Genomic DNA, 22,897 nt, shown 5'->3' on the forward strand with positions numbered 1-22,897 from the left:
TCGATCCTTGCTTATTGTTAATTCCAAACAATCCGAAGTGTTGATTCTTATGTCTATTTATTTTACATTTTGTTTTATCCGAAAATTTCTTGGAAGAAAGAATTTTGTGCTGCATCATTCCCTTTGTTGTAACTATTGTCTCAATTTTTGCTAGATACACTAAATTTTTACAGAAAAATCTCAAACTTTCTCACAAACTTATCTTACTGGGATCCATTACAACATGGAAGCTGCTTAACTTAGATGAAAAAATTGGTGACAGACTTTTCCTTTCATCTTAGCAGTAATGCTAGGACAATTAACTAAAGCCATAACTTGCCGGCAACTTGGCCATGTGGCGACTTGACTTTTCCTATTATCTCAAAAATTTTGGAGCTGTATGAACTTACCACTCAACTTGTTACATGGACAAGGGGTGACAAAAATATCTTGTTTATTATAGTGGCGGAACCACGTTATGACTAAGGGGGGCCATGGCTCCCCCAACTTTTTTATAAAAAAATTGATATATATATATATATATATACACACACATAGAGAGAGAGAGAGAGAGAGATAAGGGGGCCATGGCTCCCCCAACTTTTTTTATAAAAAGTTGATGATATATATATATATATATATATATAAATATAGAGAGAGAGAGAGAGAGAGAGTCCCCTATGAATTATCCTAAATTCTTTGAAAAAAATTCAAGTATATATCATTTTGGCCCCTCCTATCCTTCGATGAAAATAGGTTTACAATTCTATTAGTGACAAATTAATTGGAAATTCATCAACCTATGATAATCACATAATTATTTAGCGACTCTCTCTCTCTCTTCCAAATCTTCTCAGATTTTCTCTATTTGATTCGCTTTTCTATTTTTCCTTTTTACTTCAACTGTCTCTGAAAGCTAGTGCTTTACAGAATTCATATCACAAGTCCAAGATTATTTTACTCCTTGCATCAGTTCCAAGAAGAACACGTGTATGGCTAAAAGCCTTACTCTTTGCAACATGCATGGCTAACCTGTGTTTCTAGTACTAGTTTACACTAATGATGTACATAATATGAATATAATATATAAAAATAAAAACGTACTATTTCATTCTTTAGTTGGCCCCCAAAGGTTAAAGTCCTGCCTCCGCCACTGGTTTGGCATTTGCTAAGGGTCCTAATTATAATTTATCTATTATTTTTGGTGTATAATACATATGCTTACCGTTTCTTAGATTGTAACAAATGGTATCATGATAATGCTTATACTATTTCAACAACAATTACCAAGCCTTGATTCCAAATAAGCAATGATCAAATCATGAATTTATACAAAATCAACCAAGTCATGAACACACATTTTCAGTTTCCCCTTTGACCCTATGTCAATTTTATTCTTATTCTGGATTTCTGCCCTCACGAATGAAAACCAAGTAATCTAGTTTGCACCTTTTAAGGACTCAACAAATTGATTCCCTTCACGAATGATTTTGACAATGACCTAAATAAATAAATAAATAAAGCCAAAAAAGGGTTTGTAGCTTGTACGCTAGTATAACAGAATATAACAATTTATATTGTGAGTTGATTGGCATTTTATAAGGGCCAAAAGAAGTACATCCATTGGGAAATGTATTAAGCATAGCATATTTATCTCCAGCCCTGAATGTCATGGACTCAGACATAGCTGCATAATTGCCAAAATTATGATATGACTTCTCTATGAGAATGGAGAAGTATCATTTCTTCATTTTTAACCTCTATTATTCTGGTCCACACATATTTCCATACCAAAAATGAACACATTTTGATACCATGTCTAAAAATGAGACAAAGCAGTACAAATTAACTCAACAGTATAATTATAGCTGACAAAAAGACAATCCAATTTTTGACAACTTGGCTTGTACTGATTCAATCTGTGGTCAAAATTTCATATGCATGCCCTTTTATCACCTTAAATGATTCATATAATTTTTATTGTTTTAAAGTAAGAAATAACAAAAATTTGTTAAGCCAAGTAGATATTACATTGTCCACTTGAGCATGTCCATGCACGCTCATGTGACTTTCTGGAGCATATTACTGAATTGGGCACCTGCACACGCAAAACTCAATGACTCTCATGCACATACACATGGGCACTCACACAGAACAAGAAAGCAGATATATATATTAAAGAGTGGAGGAAGTTCTGGACTTGTGCATCTTGTCATCTTGTGAAGGTGGAGGCATTGAAGGAGATGAGACTACTGTGTGATAAGCAGAAGAAGCAAGTTGGGCAATAGCTGGAACGGCACCACCTGTAAATTTTCCAGGAGATACAATTTTCATTAACAGTTTACAGTTCCATCAGACATCCATTAGTAGAAGCAAAATAAACAATGATTAAAGTAAAAAAAGTTTTTAGGATAACTAACATCACAACAGTCCTACTTTTAAAGAGATTCTAGTGTTCACAAAAACTGATAAAACAACCAAACCATAGAAGACGAATAGGAGATGTCATGGTGCCAGTTGTAAAAGAGGGATCACAGCTCAGAAATATATCTTATCTAGCAAATGCAGGCACTTGAAAAGCATCAATACTTTTCCTAATATCAGTACAAAGCTCCAAAAGTAACTTGGCCAAACTTCCTAAGATTGCCTTGTGGTATCCCAGAGACTGCCAGGTAATAGATCAGCATTAATAAATTACAGGGCGTTTCAATATCCAATGTGAAAGGAAATTATTCCATTTGGCTTCCACATGGCAAGATCTATAGAGATACTAGTAAAAAACTTAGGGTGTGTTTTATCTTACCCCCCATTTTTAATTGCCCCAAATTAGGGGGAATTTAAATGGAGAGGATTCCACTTATATTAAAAAATAAAAATTAAACTGTCAATTTTGCCATTATGATGTCAATCCATATCTATTCCTTAAATTAAAAAAAAGCGGAGTATAATTGTCAATTTATAATGTGTTTTTTTTTTTTCCTTTTTATGAACGTCAATTTATAATGTGTTATCATTTCCTGTCATTCCCATATTAATTTTCATGGTAAATTATAGATACCATCCATGTGGTATACCCTTAAAATATAAAAATATGGAGCCTATCACGTGGTTTATTTTGTTATACCCACCTCCACCGTAATTTGCTTTGTAAGACATTTTTACTCACTTTAAGAAAGAATTGGAGGAAAAAAATTCGTTCTATTGTCACATATTTGGTTTTGTCTCTAACTTTCTCATTCGATCCCTGTTTGAGCTTGTGTTTGTTCAACAGGTGTAAACTTCAAGGAAAAATGATCTTTTTGCCTTATTTCTTTCCTAACAGGTGTTGTTGGCACTTGTCACACTATCAATTCTATTAAAGTTAGTGAAAATGCCTCGTAAGACAAATCATAGGAGAAATGTCACAAAATAAAGCACAAGATAACTTTAGGGCACGTTTGGTAGACTGTAATAGATATTGTAGTATAATAGTTAACCCTATGGTTTAGTTATACAGTTGTTTGGCAAAATTTTTATTACAAGGAATAATTATTCCTTATGAATAGCTATTCCTTAAAATGAGGAATAGTCATTCCTTACTAAAATGTCTGAATTTCTATTCCTTCACCTAATAACACACTCAATTAAAAAAATTCCCAAAAATTCCCCTTACCCGCTTCTCCAAAATTTTCATATCCCTCTCAAAAAGTTTCTATCTCCCTCCCTTTTGAAATATTTTATGTCCCTCCTCTCCAAAATTTTAATCTCCTACAGAGATTTTCTATTTCTACAGGTACGGTCTTTTTCTCCCCTCAGTTGCTGCTCTCTCTTCTTAAGAATTTTTTTCTCCCCTACTAGATCTCTGCAATGCCACAGGTACTGCCCCCCTTTTTCTCTCTCTCTCTCTACTATTTTTTGCGTTTTCAAAAACTTGTTGGTGTCCTTTATGCGCTTTCAAAAACAAAGCTTAGAAGGACAGAACAAACAAGAAACTTTATTTGTGATTGAATAGGCTGTTCTGAAATTATATTTTTTTTGTTCTGAAACTTTTTGTTTTATATTTGTGATTTCAAAAACAATAAAATAGGAAACAAGCAGATAAAGAGGATAGAGTTGGAAACAATTCAAAGTTTGCTAAGAAGATAAACACCAGAAGATAGATAATAGATGATATGTATGGGATTCAAACTTGTATTTATATATGCCTATTTATCACTTGTAAATTTATTTAGATTATAGACTTATCGTAAATTGTTAAGTGCTATTTATCCATTAAATGAAAATCACTCTGGTACGATTGACAAACTAAAGTTTCTCAAATATTTTCATATAGCCTGTTTATGCGCTGCTTTTCATTCTTCTCTCTTTGCGGAAAAATTGAGATTGGGAAAAAATAAAATCATCTCAATTCTTATCGTTCATATTTATTCTTTCTTTAAATTATCATTTTGTTCAATTATTAAAATTGTGTCTAAGCTTTTGTATACTATTTACATCTTATTTATCAACTTCCAATTTTCTTTTTAGTTGCATTATGATTTGTCTTGTCTTTTTAGATATGGAGTCAAATAAACTTAATTCTCAAGGTCCTTTTAAACGAAAGTGGACTCCTATTGAAGATTTGAAACTAGTGGAGGCTTTGGTAGAATATCACATGAAAGGGAAGGTAACCCTGAGAATAATTTTAAGCCTAGATATTTGAAAGTCTTGGAAGGAAAGATTTCCACCAAATTACCTAATGCTGAGTTAAGAGCAAAACTAGATATTGAATCAAGATTGGGAACTTTGATAAAATTGAGTATTTTACCATTGTTCAAGTAAGATTGTAGTTTGTTGGTCAAATTTTACAACTGTAGGACACTTGATTGAAGACCCACAAGAATTTTTGAAAGGCCAATTGATTACTTATGTAGCTACTTCTGTACAATGAAATAAAAGCAATTTTATTTACAAAAAAGAAGAATAAGAGAGATTGGGTTTGTTGGAGGTCCTCTGTTCAAGATTGGGTTCATTAAACTAATCCTTATCAATTGTATTTGTAATTTTATAATAAGGGTATTTTAGACAATTTAATTTAAAGTACTTTTATTCCATTGTCTTCAAGTTTTCTGTCATCAAACAAATGAATAGTAATAAGTATTATATTACAGCATTTTGTATTCCTTATAATATCTATTTCTATTTCTATGTAATCACCATTACAGCCTATCAAATGTGCCCTTACTGTTTCAAAGTATGTCACAAGAATAGAATTTGTAATTCGTCCAAATTATTTTAAGCATCCAGACAAAGGGGAGAGAGATATATTTCCCTAAGCCTACATAATTTTTAAAAGATCCAAACAAGGCAAATGGTTTTCCATTCTCCTCCCCTCTCCTCTCCTTCCCCTTTGCACTGTCTACTCTCTCCTCTCTCCAAAATCCAAACACACAATCTATGCTGAGGAATTAGAGTCCCCATTGAAAAAGGATATGAATTGCTATTTGTTGTCATCTATTTGATAGATGTAATTGTGTTTTCAGTAAAAGATGTAGCTCCCTATTTCTATTATTGGAGGAGGGTTACATAGCTCTTCTCTTGTCCTAATGAGTCCCTGGCCAGTTATAAGTGTGCCTCTTGAGGGTTTTCTAATAGTAAAATCTCATTAGGCACCAAAGTTGTTTGTTTTTATTTTTTATTATTTATTATTATTATTATTATTTTTTAAATTGGTAAGCTACACACTTTTTTAATTTTTATTTTATAGGTATTGATTGGTAAGCTACACAGACACCATGGGTCTTGAACTAACAACCCCATTATTACGGGAGAGTAGAACTATAGCTCATTGGTCTAGTTAGGAACCAAGATAATACTTAATTGGCTTCGACAAGACCAATGGCCATGAAAAGCTTGCTCAACTTAATGCATAGGCCAAGGGTTTTGAAACAGAATTCTCAGAGAAAAAAACAAAAACACCAATCTATTTATCTATCAGAATTTTGTTTAGTCAAAGAACAATAATGAGCTCTCCAGCATTTCAAGGGGAGACACTAGGCATCAAGCACACTATCAATTTAAATTTCTTTTTCTTTCTATCATATGCATAAAGAAGAGAGAAAATAGTACCAAAATGGGATAGTCCTGAAGACTAGTGAGTGAACCAGTAAGATTATCAATTAAGGTTTAAGAAGCCACACCATTTAACCGAACAAAAAAAAAAAAGAAGACACGCAATTTAAGGATGAATCAATAAACAAGCATACCAAACCATAATACATTGCTCTACATTTAACAGTCAACATAGCTTGTCAAATCACTAGAAAGTCCTGACATATTTTATAAGTAAACTTCCCAATTAGTATGGAGGATCGAACTTTTGTTCTACCACTTACATAGAGAAAGACCTAACATTACTCTTGACACAAGAAGAAATGAACCCATTTTTACTGAGGCGGACAACCCAGATGAGAGAAAATCCAATTTCAAACATAACTATTGCTTTCCTTATAACTTGCATATGGAAGTACCCAAGTCAAATTCCAGACAATATAAAACATGTTTTAGTGATTTCAAATATGTTCCCAAGAAAAGTTAGGGGCACCTATTAAAAACAATTCTTCACATGAGTTACTTTGGACAAATTTTTTTAAAATTCCATGTAAGTAATGGACACTACTCCATATAAAACTTGTATCGCATTCCTAATAGGCCACAAACTACAGCCCAGGAACAACAGAGGTCTCTGCTGAAGGAGATTATTAGGCAATGATATAAGAGGTATTTTTTTAATATAGTATCTCCAGAAAATTTCATGTATTAGTTATCACAAAAACAAGGATCAAACTATCAATTCAATGATATTGAGAACATTACTACATAAACTAGAGCCAAGAAAGAAAAAAAGGAATAGGGAAAATCTCTGACCTGCCAATCCTGCACAAGCTGAAGAGAATACGATCACAGGTGGTGCCTGCATTTTAACGAGGTTTTAGGTCCATAAGAGAGTAAACATCTAAATATTTAGCTGAAACGCATGCACAAAATAGCCAAATTCAGGTGTTCTGAGCCCTGTGAATTCCAAAATAAAAAATCCAAATAACAATTATAATTAAAAATGAAAGGATAAGACCAGGCTTTTTTTGAGAAATATGACCCTTTGGTCCTTACCATGGTGTTATCTACAAGTCAAAAAAGTTTCTTCAATTAATGTATGTGGTGCACCAATGGACAAGACAAATTGGGTTTTCGATCCAAGAAGAATCGCTCTTGACCTTGAGGACACGATGGCCAAAAACTTAAGGTAAAGGCTCCCAAGGAAAAAAAAAATCCCTATTTTCTAGTCCAAGTTTCAAAGAGGCATATAAGAGGAGTCAATTGATTGGTTAGGGATTGACAAGCATAAAATCAGCTTCAACAGCAAGAAACATGCCTTAGTGCCTCATGTGGTCAGTTGATGCCCTCAAGGGCTTTGGGAAATCAAATGAACACTGTTCCATTGTAATGCATAGTTATCAACATTTTGCTGATCTATGAATGTAGGCCCTAGGCCAGATGGGTTTACTATGGCCTTCTTTCAGAAATGCTGAAGTGTTTTATAAAGGGATGTCATGGTTTTTTTCACGGATTTTCATAGCCAGTGTGTTTTTGAGAAATCTCTTAATGCCATTTTTCTATGTTTGATCCCCAAAAAGTCTAATGAAGTCAATATTATAGACTTTCATCCTATTAGTCTTGTGGGCAGCCATTATAAGCTTTTGGCTAAGGTTTTGGCTCATAGACTCCAAGGGTTTTTGGATAAGCAGATATCTGATTCTCAGAATTCTTGTGGGAGGGAGACTAATTCTTGATTTGGTTCTAATTGCTAATGAATGCTTAAATAGCAAGTTGAAGAGTGGCACTCCTAGTGTTATAGTTAAGGTAGACATTGAGAAGGCTTATGATTATGTGAACTGGAATGCCTTATTGTATCTTATGGAAATGATGGGCTTTGGAGCGAGGTGGAGTAGTTGGATTAAGGCATGTATTTTTACAGTTAAATTCTCAGTTCTAGACAATGAGTCATGAAGAGTTTATCACACACAGAAGTAACAGAGAATTACAAGAAATACTGAATGAAGACGAAGAAGAACAGAGAGCAGAGGAAGAAGAGAGAGAGGAGAGAAATTGAGAGAAAAATATCTTCTTTATTGAATGAAAATTATGAACCCTCAAAACTTAATACAATCTAAGATACACTACCATATATATACATTTACACATTCAGCTATAACAGAATAGATACACTCCTAATTATGCGCCTAAGATCACGGAAGCAACAGCTCAATTGTAACTGTTTTTGGCGCCATAGTAACTGACATTTGAGTGGCTCAACGACATCATTTGGCTACACAGTGAGGAGCACTAAAGTCCTTTAATGAAACGGTGTGTAGCACTAAAGTCCTTTAATGAAACGGTGCGCATCAATCAGTTATAATCTCACACGAGGCACGTGCTGCTGAGTCTAAGTTGAAACTGAATCTCCATTTCTCTGTGCTTGAGCTTCATCTTCAACATCCCCCCTCAAACGAGAGGGGGAGGAATCCACCAGGAGTTTGGAACGAAAAGAGAGAAAAGGAGGAGCAGATAAAGGCTTTGTAAAGATATCAGCCATGTTATCTTTGCCAGAAACAAACCCAATTTTGAGATCCCTGCGAAGAACCTTCTCTCTAACATAATGATAATCAACTTCCAAGTGCTTAGTTCGTGAATGGAAGACAGGATTGGCAGAAAGGGCAATAGCTGATACATTATCACACCAAATAACTGGAACATGGGGAAGAAATATACGAAGTTCTTTGAACAAAATTCTTAACCATGAAAGTTCAGCAGCGGTTGTAGCCAATGCTCTATATTCTGCCTCAGTGGAGGAGCGAGATACAATTGGTTGTTTCTTGGTAGACCAAGAAATTGGATTGGGACCAAGAAACACCAATAAACCAGTGGTGGAGCGTCTGTCTGAAGGGTCTCCAGCCCAATCTGCATCAGAGAAGGCAGTGAGAGACAAAGGGCCAGGTGAGAAGCAAATGCCATGATTCAAAGTGCCTCTGAGATATCTAAGAACACGTTTATCAGCTTCCAAGTGAACTGAGGTGGGTTTGCTCATAAATTGACAGAGTTGATGAACACTGAAGGCCAAATCTGGTCTGGTAAATGTAAGGTATTGAAGAGCACTTACCATACTCCTATACACAGTAGGATCAGATAAGGGAACACCAGAATAAGCACCAAACGAGAGGTTGAGCAAGAAGGAGTCTTCACAGGTTTGGAATTTGCCATATTGAACCTATGTAAGACATCAGATGCATACTTAGATTGAGTGAGAGAGATGCCATGCTGAGTATGAGAAATTTGTACCCCTAAGAAGTAGTTTAAGGGACCCAAGTCCTTGAGGTCAAACACTTGACTTAGAGCAGTAATCAGATGAGCAACTTGAGATGCACTATTTCCTGTAACAATAATGTCATCCACATACAACAATAGGTAGATAATGGTACTTGAGGACTGAAAAATGAAGAGGGAGCTGTCAGCTAAAGATGCAGTGAATCCCAAATGGAGAAGGTGGAAGGTGAACCTCTCAAACCATGCTCTAGGGGCCTGTTTAAGACCATATAAGGACTTATGAAGCTTGCACACATAAGTAGGATGAAGAGGATCCACATAACCAGGTGGCTGCTGCATATAAACATCCTCCTTAAGATATCCATGTAGAAATGCATTGGAGACATCAAGCTGCCTTAAACTCCAACTACAACTAACAGCAGTGGCAATGACAAGTCTCACAGTAGCAGGTTTGATGACAGGACTAAAGGTTTCATGGAAATCAATTCCAGCCTGTTGGTGAAAGCCTTTTGCTACCAGTCTGGGGGTTTTTTTTTTGGTAGTTCTTGTGGTATTCACCAAGGGGATCCTTTGTCTCCACTTTTATTTCTTTTGGTTATGGAAGCGTTGAGTAGACTATTGAAGAGAACGAAAAATGGTGGTTTTCAAATGGGGTCCCATAGACAACAAGTTGTGCATATCTCTCATCTACCTTTTGCTGATGATACTATATTGTTCTATGATGCTTCTAAGGAACAGTTATTATACATTCGGACGGTGATGATCTTCTTTGAAGCTATTACGGGCCTAAAAGTAAATGTAGGCAAGAATGAGATTGTTCCTATTGGTGATGTTGGGAATTTGAATGTTTTGGCTCATACCTTTTGTTGCAAGGTGGGTACTCTGCCTATGAGATATCTGGGCATGCCTTTCGGGGCCCATTATAAGGATTCATTGATATGGAATCCTATTATAGAAAAGATAGAGAAAAGGCCATCTAGTTGGAAATGACTTTTTTTGTCGAAAGGTGGCAGGCTTACTTTGTTAAAAAGTACTCTCTCAAGCCTTCCCACCTACTTTTTATCTTTGTTTACTATCCCTCAGGCTGTGACAGCTAGAATAGAAAGGATTCAGAGGAATTTCCTTTAGGGGGCCTCAAAGGATGTTTTTAAATATCCTTTAGTTGCTTGGGATAAGGTCTATTTGCCAATTGAGTGTGGTGGTTTAGGATCCGGAGGATTAGGTTGTTTAACAAGGCCTTGCTTGGGAAGTGGTTGTGGCGTTTTGGGAAAGAAAGTAACAGATTATGGCATCAGGTTATACCAGCCAAATATGGTAAGGCGAGAGGAGGCTGGTGCACTAGAGGGGTAAGAGGTTCACATGGGTGTGGGATGTGGAGGAGTATTAAGGAAGGAATAAAGAAGTTCTTTAGTCGGATTCTGCATAATGTGGGGGAGGGTTGCCATGTTAGTTTTTGGCATGATCCATGGAGTGGATCTATTCCTTTGAAGGAAATCTTTCTTGCTATGTTTGCTTGCTCTTTATCTAAAGAAGCATGGGTCTCTGACTTGGTAGTATCTGCTTCAGAAGGAGGTAGTAGCAGCTGGAATTTACTTTTCCATCATGGTCCTCAGGATTGGGAGGCAGAAACTGTTTATTCCTTTTTTAAGCTTATTTATTCCTCTATGCTGAGGGGTGAGGGAGATGATCACCCGGTTTGGAGATGATCAACCGGTGTGCAAAGGTGCCTAAACGGGTGTCTTTCTTATGGACAACAGCTAATGATGGGATACTCACCATTGATAATCTTGTTAAGAGAGGTCAGTCCCTGGTTAATAGGTGTTGTTTATGCTGCTGCAATGGGGAATCAGTGGATCACCTTCTTCTTCATTGTAAGTTTTTTCACGCTTTATGGTGTGAAGCTTTTGCAATGTTTAGGATCGAATAAGTAATGCCGAGGTTAGTTAGCTCTTTTTCTTTATCTGGAGAAACTGGTTTGGAAAGCGTAACCTATGAAGCACCGACGCGGCTCCATAGGAGCCGCACCCGAGTCGGACTCGGCGGGACGCAGCGACGTGGCAGGGACGCCATTGACCGCGAGTCCGTGCCGCGTTGGGCTGCATCCTGCCACATGGCATTGCCGAATCGGGCCGACGTGGTGCGAATCGGGCCGTATCGGCCGATTCAGCTGAAACTCGAAATTTTCGGTTCAATCTGAAATTTTCGGTTCAGGTCGAAATTAAAAAAAGAAAAAACCTGTGTGAAACGCACCGTTTGAACTTAACCTAAAAATCCCTCAGACTCTCACGCACTCTCACTTGTCCAAAAGACTCCCTCTCACTCCGTCCCTCATCTCTCTTTCTCTGTGCTCTCCGCGACTCCGCCTCCGGCCTCTCCCTCTCTGCCGTGTTCTCTCCTTCAGGTGTGCTCTCTCTTCTCTTTGCTTCCCCTTTAGTCTCTATTTTTACTATTTCTCTCTTCTCTGTGCTGTGTTTGCTATGTTTGTGTGCCTGTTAAAAACCGATTTCATCCAAACACTCTTTCTTCTCTGTGCTATGTTTGCTGTGTTTGTGTGCTTGTTTTTCGGTTCTTGTGGGAGTTAAAGGCTTTTGTAGTTGCAGGTTGTAATTTTAATTGTAGATTGGTGATAATGTTTGACTGCTTTGTACTGGTATTGTTGCAATGAATAAAACAATGGTGGGATTTGTGTGTATTGTTATTCTACTATAAATTATGTAAAAAACAAGTGCATTTTCTTAATTTTTCTGTAACTTTTATTTTAAGCTTGTAGGGTGAGGACTTGAAGTTTTGTTATTATTATTATTAATATGGCTGCTGTGGACCTGCGGTTTACAAATTTTATCAGTTAGGATAAGAATCTTATCTTATCCTAATTGATAAAATTTGTAAATCAGTTAGGATAAGATAGGATTCAGAAGTGATTTGTGAACCTGTGAATCTGTGATTTGTGAATCTTAGGTTCTTTTCAATCTTAGTTTTATTTAGTTAATAGTTATTAGTTATTACTTATTGTGATTTGTGAATTTGTGAACTTGGATTTGATTTATTATTAATTTATTTAGTTAATAGTTATTATTTGTAGGTTAAATTGAATCTATTAAATTTGCAATGGACGAAGTTACTAGCACAGAAACTTCACCTTCATCTAATCAAGAAGTAAATGATGAATCTCCTCTTTGGCAGTATATGACTAAAGTAGAAAAACCACCTGGTGCTTCTGTTAAATCAGGTAGAAACACATACTTTAAGTGCAACTATTGTGATATAGTTTATATGGGATCCTATTCTAGGATTAAGGCTCATTTATTAGGAATTTCTGGCAAAGGTATTAGAGCATGCCCTAAGGCGAAGAGCCATAGGCAGGAAATGCAGCGAATGCATGATCAAGTTGAGAATGATAAGAAAGAGAGAGAACGGAGAAGTCAAATTCCCTTACCCCTACCTCCCCCAGGCCGTGGGCTTGCTCCTATTTCCCCATTTCGAAGACAAGAAGGGAGTGATAGTATAAATCCGGTTGATAGTAAGAGGAGGAAGGTGGATTCTCCTTTACAGAAAGCATTCCAGAATAATGCTAGACATGATTTGGATAGCAGAATTGCTAGGATGTTTTACACCAGTGGGCTTCCGTTTAACTTTGCAAGGAACCCACATTATCGTAGTTCCTATGCATATGCTGCTACCATAACATTCTGGGTTATCTTCCTCCTGGATACAATGCCTTGAGAACAACACTTTTGTAAAAAGAAAGAGCTCATGTTGAAAGACTTTTGAAACCAATTAAGGACTCTTGGCTTGAAAATGGTGTAAGTATAGTTTCTGATGGATGGTCAAATCCACAAAGGAGGCCTCTTATTAATATTATGGCTGTATCAGATGGGGGTCCAGTGTTTATAATGGCAGTTGATGGGTCATGTAAGTTCAAAGACAAACATTATATTGTTGGGGTGTTAAAGGATGATATAAAAGAGATTGGACATGAAAAAGTTGTCCAAGTCATCACTGATAATGCTAGTGTGATGAAGTCTGCTGGAGCTCTTATTGAAGGTGAGTATCCTAAAATATTTTGGATACCTTGTGTTGTCCACACTCTTAATTTAGCCTTGAAGAATATTTGTGCAGCAAAAAACACTAAAAAGAATGAAGTTACATATGAGGAATGTAGCTGGATTACACGTATTGGTGATGATGCATCCTTCATACGTGTTTTTATCATGAACCATTCAATGAGGTTGGCAATGTTTAATGATTTTGTCCATTAAAATTGCTCCAAGTTGCTGATACTAGATTTGCTTCGGTTGTTGTAATGCTGAAAAGGTTGAAGTTGATAAAAAGATGCCTTCAAGCCATGGCTATTAGTGACCAATGGGCTTCTTATAGAGAGGATGATGTTAGAAAAGCTCAAAAGGTGAAAGATATGATTCTAAGTGATCTTTGGTGGGATAAGGTTGATTATATTCTTGAATTCACAGCACCCATTTATGATATGCTAAGAATAGCCGACACAAATAAGCCTGGTCTTCATCTTGTGTATGAGATGTGGGATTCAATGATAGAGAAGGTGAAGGCAATAATATATCGGCACGAAGGCTTGGAAGATGATCAGTATAGCTCATTTTGGGCTGTGGTGTATGATATACTCATTGATCGATGGACTAAAAATTGTACACCAATATATTGCTTGGCTCATTCCTTAAATCCTAAGTAAGTACATTTATTTTCTATTTTCCTTAGTTTATCCTTTTAGTAAAACACACGTTTCATCTATATTTGTTTTTTAATCTTTAACTAGGCATTACTCCATTGAATGGCTTTCGGGGAATCCAAAACGCATCCCTCCACATCGGGATCATGAAATTTCTATGGAAAGAAGCAAGTGTTTGGAACGATACTTTGAAGATATGAATGAATTAACAGTGGTGAAGTTTGAGTTTGTTACATTTTCAGGAGGGAGGTTTCCTTCACCAGATGCCTTAACAGATAGGTGGGCCTTACAACCTTTGGTTTGGTGGCAATACCATGGCTCCACATTTCCAACTCTTCAAACTCTTGCCCTTAAACTTCTTGGACAACCTTGTTCATCCTCATGCGCTGAGAGAAATTGAAGCACATACAAATTCATTCATTCCTTAAAAAGAAACAAAATGACTCCTGCACGTGCTGAGGAATTTGGTATATGTGCATTCTAATCTTCAACTCTTGTCAAGGCGCAATGAGGAGTACGTACATATAGCAACAAAGATGTGGGATATTACAGGAGACTTTTGGAATGAGAGCGACATACATGGAGGAGCTGGAATTCTTGAGAATGCAGCCCTTACACTTGATGAGCCAGAGTTGGAGGCCATGATTATTGGGAATGCTAACACTAGTGCTACTACTAGTGAAAGTGAAGTTCGAAGTGAAGTTCGAAGTGAAGCTCGAAGTGAAGCTATTGATATTGAGGATGATGATGTTGGTGTTTGATTGTCTTGTTGATTATCTTTTATTTTGTTTTAGTTTCGAACTTGTGAGTTGTAGTCTAATTTTCGAACATCATGGACTGTTTTAGTTTTAATCTTGGGGGTTGTATTTAATTTATGAACATCTTGTTTTAGTTATTATCTATTATTGCTCTTAAATTTAGTATATGTTTATATAATGTGAAAAAGTATGCTTAGTAATATGTTAAAAATATAAATAAAAATATTTTTAATAATTTTTTAATCGCCGAGTCTCGCCGCACCCGCACCAGCACCCGAGTCCCGAAACGCACCTGTGCTTCCTAGAAGAGAATACCAACAATAAAACCCAACCCCCAAAATAAGAAGCAAAATTTAGAGAACCTCATTGAAACATTTAAACGTGGCATTAGGTATGATATAACAGGTTATAATCTGAACAAACCTATTGAAGCTAATTCACCAATTCGCCAAAATTATTAGAATTTAAGGGAAAAAATCAATTTGTAAGAAGAAAGGTCATGACTGATACAATAAAACACAACACCCAACACCCATAATAGGAAGAAAAATTCAAATAACCCCACTGAATTATTAAAACATGGCATTGGGTATAGTAAAAACAAAGCATAATCTGAACAAACCCATTATAGCAAAATCACCAAATCATCCCAAATTATAGTATTTAGGGAAGAATCTATATCCGGATGAAGAAATTACCTTGGAAAAGCTATCCCTGATAAGTGGTGGAACAGTCCACTCACTAGTTTCCTGCAATCAAGAAGCACTATAAAAGGACTTGAAAATTATGAAGCAAAAAAAAAAAAAGGTGGGTGTGGAAATAGATTATAGAAAAAGAAAAAAGTTTAGAACTTTCACCATGTCCTTGGAAAGAGGACCTGCACAGTGATGACATCTCATGTCAATAGTACTCGCTTTCAATCCTGACATTCCCTTCTCAATTCTCAGTTCCAACTAATTGACTGCTCTCCTTTTTATCTTAATTTGAAAACCCACAGTACCTTAGAGAAACAACAAGTAGTACAGTAAGTAACCCAAATTCAGCGACTGAAATCTAATGTAATAAATCAGTAAAATGATGATACCCATTTGACAATATAAGCAAAAAATAAAATTCATGGTCTAAATTTATTAACATGGAAACAAATGCGCATGTAACAATCAAATTTGAGCATCAAATGAAACGAAAACTCATCTGTTCTGTCCTCTTACTATGACAGATCCCCAAAGAGAGAGAGAGAGAGAGAGATGTAAGTCTATGAAAAAACCCAAATAAATGGAAGGACATCATCTCCAGCAGACTAGGCAAATTTTTATACTATTTGAAAAATGAACAATGTACACTTTCCAACAGGCTTTCTATCTCATTCTCTATTTCATTTAAATATTATTTTTTTCATTCATTATTTATTTATTTTTAACAACTACACATTTTTCAACATTTTTTTATTTAACACCTGATTATTATAATAGAAAAAAAAATATTTGAAGAATGAACATTAGCTCATTAGACTTGATGAGTTACTGTTCATGAGGGAAAAAAAAAAGGACATAGCTAGTCCCTTGGAGCATGAACAGTAGCTTTTTTTGTGAGCTTGCTCTCTAAAGTAGAGAGCATCTTGTGTTTAGCTAGTCCCCTGGAGATGCTCTTACAAGAGAAAAAAAAAAAAAAAAGACAAGAAATTATAAGCTGCTGCGTTTGGCTCAATGTAAATTGAATTCCGAGTTTAAAATGAATGCAGGGGAAAATGAATTCTCGTTAAGAAAATAAAATCAGAGTGTTTGGTTCTACAATGGAAAAGAGTCCGAAAGACGATTTTCTGTATTTGGTAACATTCTGAAAATGCTATTTTCCTACAAATGCTTCCCATTTTCTTAGTCATTTTCTTAACTTCCAAACAAATTTCATTATAGAAAATTTCAAAATATACACTTAACACAACCAAAAATCAAAATAAAATTATTTATTCACGATATATACATGATATACTCGGTGAGAGGAGGAAGAAAGAGTGAGAGATTGAGGGAAAGAGAGATAGATTAGGAAAGAGAGAGATTGATACCAACGAAGGACGGCGGCAGCTAGATTGGGTGGGTGTGGGTTTGCCGAAATGAGGATTGGGTTATGTGGGTAGATGGGTAGCTTGGATGTGGATTGGAGCTCATGGAGGAGCGTAGCTTGGATGGTGGCGGTGGTGGATTAGAGACATGCAACGGTGGAGCATGGCGGTGAGGTTGAGTGGGAAGAAAAGATGGAGAAATCTCACCATTGAGTGGAGGAAATGGATGGCTTGGGTGGTCGGAGCTGAGTTTCGTCGCGTCGGTGCATAAGGTGGTGCCAGAGCAGTGCTATTACCGAGATGGATGAGTGGTCACAGCTGAGCTTTGGAGAGAGTGTGTTCTGAGAGTGAGGCATATGAGGAGTTAGAGGAGGGTGTAAATGGATTGAAGGTAAAATAACTGTGTAAACCATTTTACAGGTGAAGGGGTCTTTTTCCGGTCAAAGTGTAAATAAAATTCCATTTGACCGTATTTACAGGTGGAGCCAAACACATACAAGGGTGTAAAACATTTTTCGGAAATCATTTACACCCAAAACAAATACAGCCTAAGTTGCGCAACATGGACATAGGTACAGATACGACACAGGTACGGATATGGGGGTACAACAATTTTTGAAAAATAAGGATACGATACGGCGTGGGTATGACAATTAAATAATTAATTAAAATTTATATTTAGGCATATTTTTCAATATTTTTAGACATAAAATACGTTTATGCCTAGAATTTAAATTATGTAAGAATTACGAATAAGTAAACTAACACCCAAAGTAGTACAATAATATACATAAATGTTTAGAGTACAAACCAAAAGTTTAAATAGGCTACATTCAACGTCAAACTAAAAACATAAAAGGAAAACATTATAATTTATAAGGCAAAAGGCTGAGTAAAGAAAAAAAAATTATATATATATAATATATATGTGTCATATTGTGTCACTCTCACCCTAATTTTTAAAAAAAAAAAGCGCGTGAGAAAGAAAGTTATAACTTATAAGTAAGTAAAGTAACACTTGTAACCCACCCAAAGCAAATAAAAGAGAGAAAAAAAAAAAAAAGGAAGAGAAATCACAAAACAAAGAGCCTATCCACGCCAAGAGAAAGAGATCAGAAGGGACAGAGGGCACGACGACTGTTTATGGAGCTCACCGATCGGCCCAATTTAGCATTGGCAAGGGACAGAGGGTAGAGGGAGGGTTGGGCTATGGGTTTCAAATTTCATGGTAATGATTTCTCAGACTCAAGCTTTTTTGTTTTAGAGTATATCACAAAATCAACGGTAACGATTTGTCGATCTGTCAAAATCTGTGAATTTTTGTTCTTTTGTTTTGTTTTGTTTTTGTTTTGTTTTTGTTTTTGTTTTTCACTGCTGGCTTGTCCGCTGTGTTGGCACCGTGTCAGCACCATGTCAGAGAAGCGAAAAAAAAAAAAAAAATAGGACACCGCTTAGACACCGGAGTCCGGCGAGTCTTACTAGTATCGATGTCCGACACGTGTCGGACACCAGTACTTTGCCAAAATTGGTGTGTTGGTGCAACCTAGATGATAAGTACTTGTCACATAAAATTCTTTATTGAGCTGAAACAAATTCTCACTTTGTATATTGCACATCTATGAACTTTATTGAATTATTCTAGTTATAGATATGATTTAATAACGTAGGAACCTTTCTAGGGAAGAGCCCTTTAGATTCGCCTCTAACCAATAAAACTGACAAGCAACTAACTCTAACTGCCAGAACTAGTTGCCGGGTAATTCAGGGACATTCATAGATGGTCCTTTATTCATTTAAAGAAAATATGAGCTCTTTGTGTCATACACTCATACTATACTACTGGCTTTCACACAATCATGTAGGCGTTTCTTTGTATGAAATCGGACATTGGATAGATGTGATTGCAAATTCTATGGCTAAGATTGAGGGCTTAAAACAGCAAGAAAAGATAACTCAACTTACTTAACTATAAATCTTTCCCAATCCTTCCATTCCATAAATTCCTAAACAAAAACAAGGTAATCAAGGAGTACCAATAGATCCTAGAAGCAAAGCCATTGGAATACGATCACATGGGATTAAATGTTAGGAATGGAAGACATATCATCTATAGAGGGAAAAAACATAACAAAATATGGGTTAAAAAAACAAATCAACTTGAAAAGAAAAGCAAAAGGCAAGCAAAGCTACCAGCGCAATGGTGTCGTTTTCTACATCTTATATACTACCAATAAAGATTCACTAATCTCGGTCCTTGAGGTCAGTGGAGACAAGCAAGGAGATGACTAGGTGAGATATGAGGAAAGAAAAGGTCTGCCATGGAGAATAGAGAACAAAAGATGGCTTAATAGTTAGGAAGGAGAAGATGGGTTAGGAAAATAAGAACTTGAAAAGGAAAGGTTTTAAAGTGAGAGTTAGACAAAATGAGATATTATGCTACTAAAGAGACTTCACCACACTTTTTATTTGAAAAACATATTTTCAGGTAGAAGAAAAAACAAAATGACTTTTAAGCCTAGGAAGCATGGGTGCGGTGCGGCGTCAGGGTAATTTTTGTAAAAGTAAGACAGATGTGGTGGGATACGTTTTTTAATTAAATATTAAATATATTGTTATTTATATTTTCTATATATTGCTAAACAGTTTTTTTTTATATAATGGTAAATATATATCAATTTAAGAGTAATAGTAGATAATAAAGTGAGAATTGAGATGATTTTTGGGTTATAGTCTTCACTTCTTCCTTGTAATTTTGATACGCTGCCCTTTCAATTTCAACTACTACATCAACAGTTTCCATCTCTTTCAAGTCTTGTTGCATTACTTCAAGCTTCCCTTGATCACTTGCATCTATCTTTAACTTAGCATCCCTTATGTTGCTCACTAGACAACTTGTACCTTTGAAAAAGTCAGTAGAGTACTCATGCATAGGACATAAGGGCTTTGATAAATCTTTCAAAGAAAAATAAACGCAATCTTTGAAAAAATTTGCTGGACTTTGAGGCATTTCTATAGGCTGGTCAGGTTTTATTTTGGCAGCTTTTGTTGCTACACCATAATTTTTAGCTTCTAGATCTTTTCCTTCAATAACTTTTGGCTTTGATACTTTAAATTTATCCATCTCGGCTAAGGTCAGAGATTTCAAAACAACCTCCTTCTTACCAACCATTAAAGCATAGGTGTTTTCTCCCTCATAATGTTTTACATTTCAGTCAAAGAGCCAAGGTCGACCAAGAAGGATATGTATAAAGGATATGTATAACTTTCATAAGAATTATATCACACATGATAGAATCACTATAAATACTGCAAGAAAAAGAAATAAGGCATCTATGAGTTATCGGATTAGAAGTGTTGTCTATCCAAGCCACTTTGTATGGTTGAGGATGAGGTTCAACTAGAAGCTTAAGGTGTTCAACCGTGGAAGATGACACAACATTCATGCAACTTCCCCCATCAATAATAAGCTTCTTTGCTTGGTTTCCACAACGAACCAACATCTGAAATATTGAAGTTTGCCTCCAATCCTCTTTCTCTACTTTAGGGTTGCTAAAATACATCTCACTACAGACAACTACAGATAAAAGAGAAGTATCCACTTCATCCTCCTCCGAGTCATCCATGGCAAAATCTCCATAATCAAATGCATCCTCCATATTACCTTCATCTTGCTCACAATCACTCAATTTCCCCCTAAACAATCTCCCTGATCATGTAGACATGATGCAAAATCCCTGCTCTAATACCAAACTGATGTAGGACAAGGGGGAGCAACAAAATCTGATTTAGAACACCAGGGGCAGATCTGTTATAGCTTGGGTTTTGAAGAATTAGGGTTAGGTTTTGGTAGGGAATAGGTTAGAAAATAACAAGAATTATAGGGTTTCCAAAGGGGACAAGGATTAGTAGGGTTTTAGAATGAAAACAAAGGTGAAAATCAATATTTGGGTTGCTATGAACAGTGATGTGAATAGTAACCGTGAATGGTAAAATTAAAGAAAATAGATAAATTATAGACATCACACTTAGACTTCCTAAGCATCACACCTAGAGTTCCTTGGCATCACAACTCGGAGAAGGTTGCATCACACAAACCATAAGAAGGCTTCATAGCTCTTAAATTCTGAAAACATTAATTAAAAATTCTCCCAATAGAAAGTACTACAATTCTTTAAATAGAAAACTAATACCTAATCCTAGTTGAACTAGGATTTCTTAAAACCCTAATAAGACTTGGACTTGGACTTAAGCTTTTACTACTAAGCCCAACTAAATAACCAAACTTAAAATAAAGCCTAAAAGAAGATCTAATGGACTGTTAGCACAACCCATTCCAGAATATTATATGAAATTATAACACTACCCTTGATACATAAAATCAAATAAAATATAATAAATCTATCTTCCCATTGCCTCCTACATCACTTTCTCTCACTCCATTAATCACTCTTCACCCAGGGGCTGATCACTCACTCCTCTAATCATTTTGTTCCATCTAGATCAATTGGGATTGGGAAAACTCGCAACTCTAGGCTTGGTTTGCCTATATCCAGGTAATCAACTATGCCTTTTCCATTCTAAGACTTTTCTTAACTAATACAATACACAGAATTTTATTTATGCATTGGAGTTAAAGATGGTTTAAGCGAATGGAAGAGCCTTAGATTTAATGGATTAAATTGCTACAGTGAAGGGATTAGGGTCTGCACTAGTTGGACTCTACAGTTGCCTAGTGGAATCGGTTACTCTATTGAATAGATTTTTTTTAGTGTTCCTTGAAGTGAGGTTTCTAGAGAGGATTAAATTCAGTGTAGGCAAATAGGAATAAATTGGATTAAGTGGCTTTGTTTTAGTGTAAAAATTAATTAGTGTATTTGATCGTATTAGGTTGAACTCCTAACTTTGGTGTTCTTTTGGTATGGCTTTTGGAGGTAAGTAACCTTTCCCCTAATTGGTTATACTTTTGCTTATACTACTGTATTTCAGCTACTAAACATTGTTTTACAATTGTTAAAAATTTATTTCAATGGTTTTAGCTACATTGATTTAAAGTAAAGAATAACGAAACATCATAAATGAACTTGATTTACCATATATGATTTTGGACAATCTGATTATGTTCTGATCTCTAATACCCAGCAAATAGGGGTCATTCATTGATACCGTAACTAGTTTCATATGAGGCATCACAAGCCCATCGTGTTTCTAGACCCAGCTAATGGGGGATATACATTGACACGAAATTAGTTTCACCTAAATATGATGCCTAGTCACGAGGATATAGCGTGACTATAGTCGTATAAGATTGTTAAGAATATGAATTTGTTTGAATAATTGAACTGTTTTAAGTCCATAAAACTTCTTATGCTTTTGGAACACATTGTAAATTAAAACTTTTGATATATGTGAACTATTTGATCTTATGTATAGTGTACTACTTTGTTGATCTTTATGCTTGATCCGGCTAGTTAGGATTTTGGTTACTTATTGAGTTGTCAACTCACCCCATTTCCCTCTAGTTTCAGATTACAAAGAATAGCAAGCTTGGGGACTTATCCTGAGGTTGTGCACATGAAAGGAGATTAGGAACTTTTGGGCAAGATGATATTGTAATAATTGGTATTTCTTTTTGTTGATTAATATTAATGCTCATAAGGTTTGGATTGTTGCTTCTATTGGTATTTTAGAGATCTTTTAAAAATTTCATTATTAAGGATATTTTTGGATTTGTTTGAGGTAATTTTCTTCAAGGATATTTGTTAGTCTCTTATAGGCCTTGCACACTAGTAAGGTGTAAACCTTATAAGAGTGCAGTCGTTGTTATGTGCCTAGTCTAATGGTCAGGTTGGGCCGTGACGCTTAAAGAAAATAAAAATCACAACTTAAAACACAAAAAGCTTAAATGGGATAGCTTGATGAGATCTAAAATACTTATATAAGTGAAAGAGATTAAAATTGTGGCATGGTCAAAAGAGACCCATCTCAAGAACGTACATTGGGAAAGAGCGAAGCTTTGTTATTTAATTTTCCTCAAGTTTTCTTAAGCAGAAAGGCTCTAGA

The 22,897-nt window shown here is 35.7% G+C and overlaps 1 protein-coding gene and 1 long non-coding RNA gene across 4 annotated transcripts; one reads left to right on the top strand and one right to left on the bottom strand.

The window, feature by feature from the left end:
• Positions 1 to 1,818: 1,818 nt before the first annotated feature.
• On the bottom strand, positions 1,819 to 16,055 carry LOC112025862 (uncharacterized). Of its 3 annotated transcripts, none has more exons than XM_065780641.1 (5): positions 15,973 to 16,055; positions 15,636 to 15,774; positions 15,477 to 15,527; positions 6,865 to 6,910; positions 1,819 to 2,282 (listed from the first exon to the last, which is right to left on the bottom strand). In XM_065780641.1, the coding sequence occupies exons 2-5, from the start codon at positions 15,705 to 15,707 to the stop codon at positions 2,155 to 2,157; spliced, it is 297 nt and encodes a 98-aa protein (XP_065636713.1). In that variant the 5' UTR covers positions 15,708 to 15,774; positions 15,973 to 16,055; the 3' UTR covers positions 1,819 to 2,154. The 3 variants fall into 3 exon arrangements, with proteins under 3 accessions (XP_065636713.1, XP_065636720.1, XP_065636718.1); XM_065780648.1 differs by having other exon boundaries at positions 15,636 to 15,778; positions 15,990 to 16,008; XM_065780646.1 differs by having other exon boundaries at positions 15,636 to 15,779; positions 15,973 to 15,991.
• Positions 16,056 to 17,870: 1,815 nt separating this feature from the next.
• On the top strand, positions 17,871 to 22,577 carry LOC136070553 (uncharacterized). Its single transcript, XR_010631788.1, has 2 exons — positions 17,871 to 18,065; positions 22,363 to 22,577. It is a non-coding gene; the product is annotated as an uncharacterized LOC136070553 (long non-coding RNA).
• The last annotated feature ends 320 nt before the right edge of the window (positions 22,578 to 22,897 follow it).

Source organism: Quercus suber, unplaced genomic scaffold, assembly GCF_002906115.3.
Source record: "Quercus suber isolate HL8 unplaced genomic scaffold, Cork oak 2.0 scaffold_14, whole genome shotgun sequence".
Classification (NCBI taxonomy): domain Eukaryota; kingdom Viridiplantae; phylum Streptophyta; class Magnoliopsida; order Fagales; family Fagaceae; genus Quercus; species Quercus suber.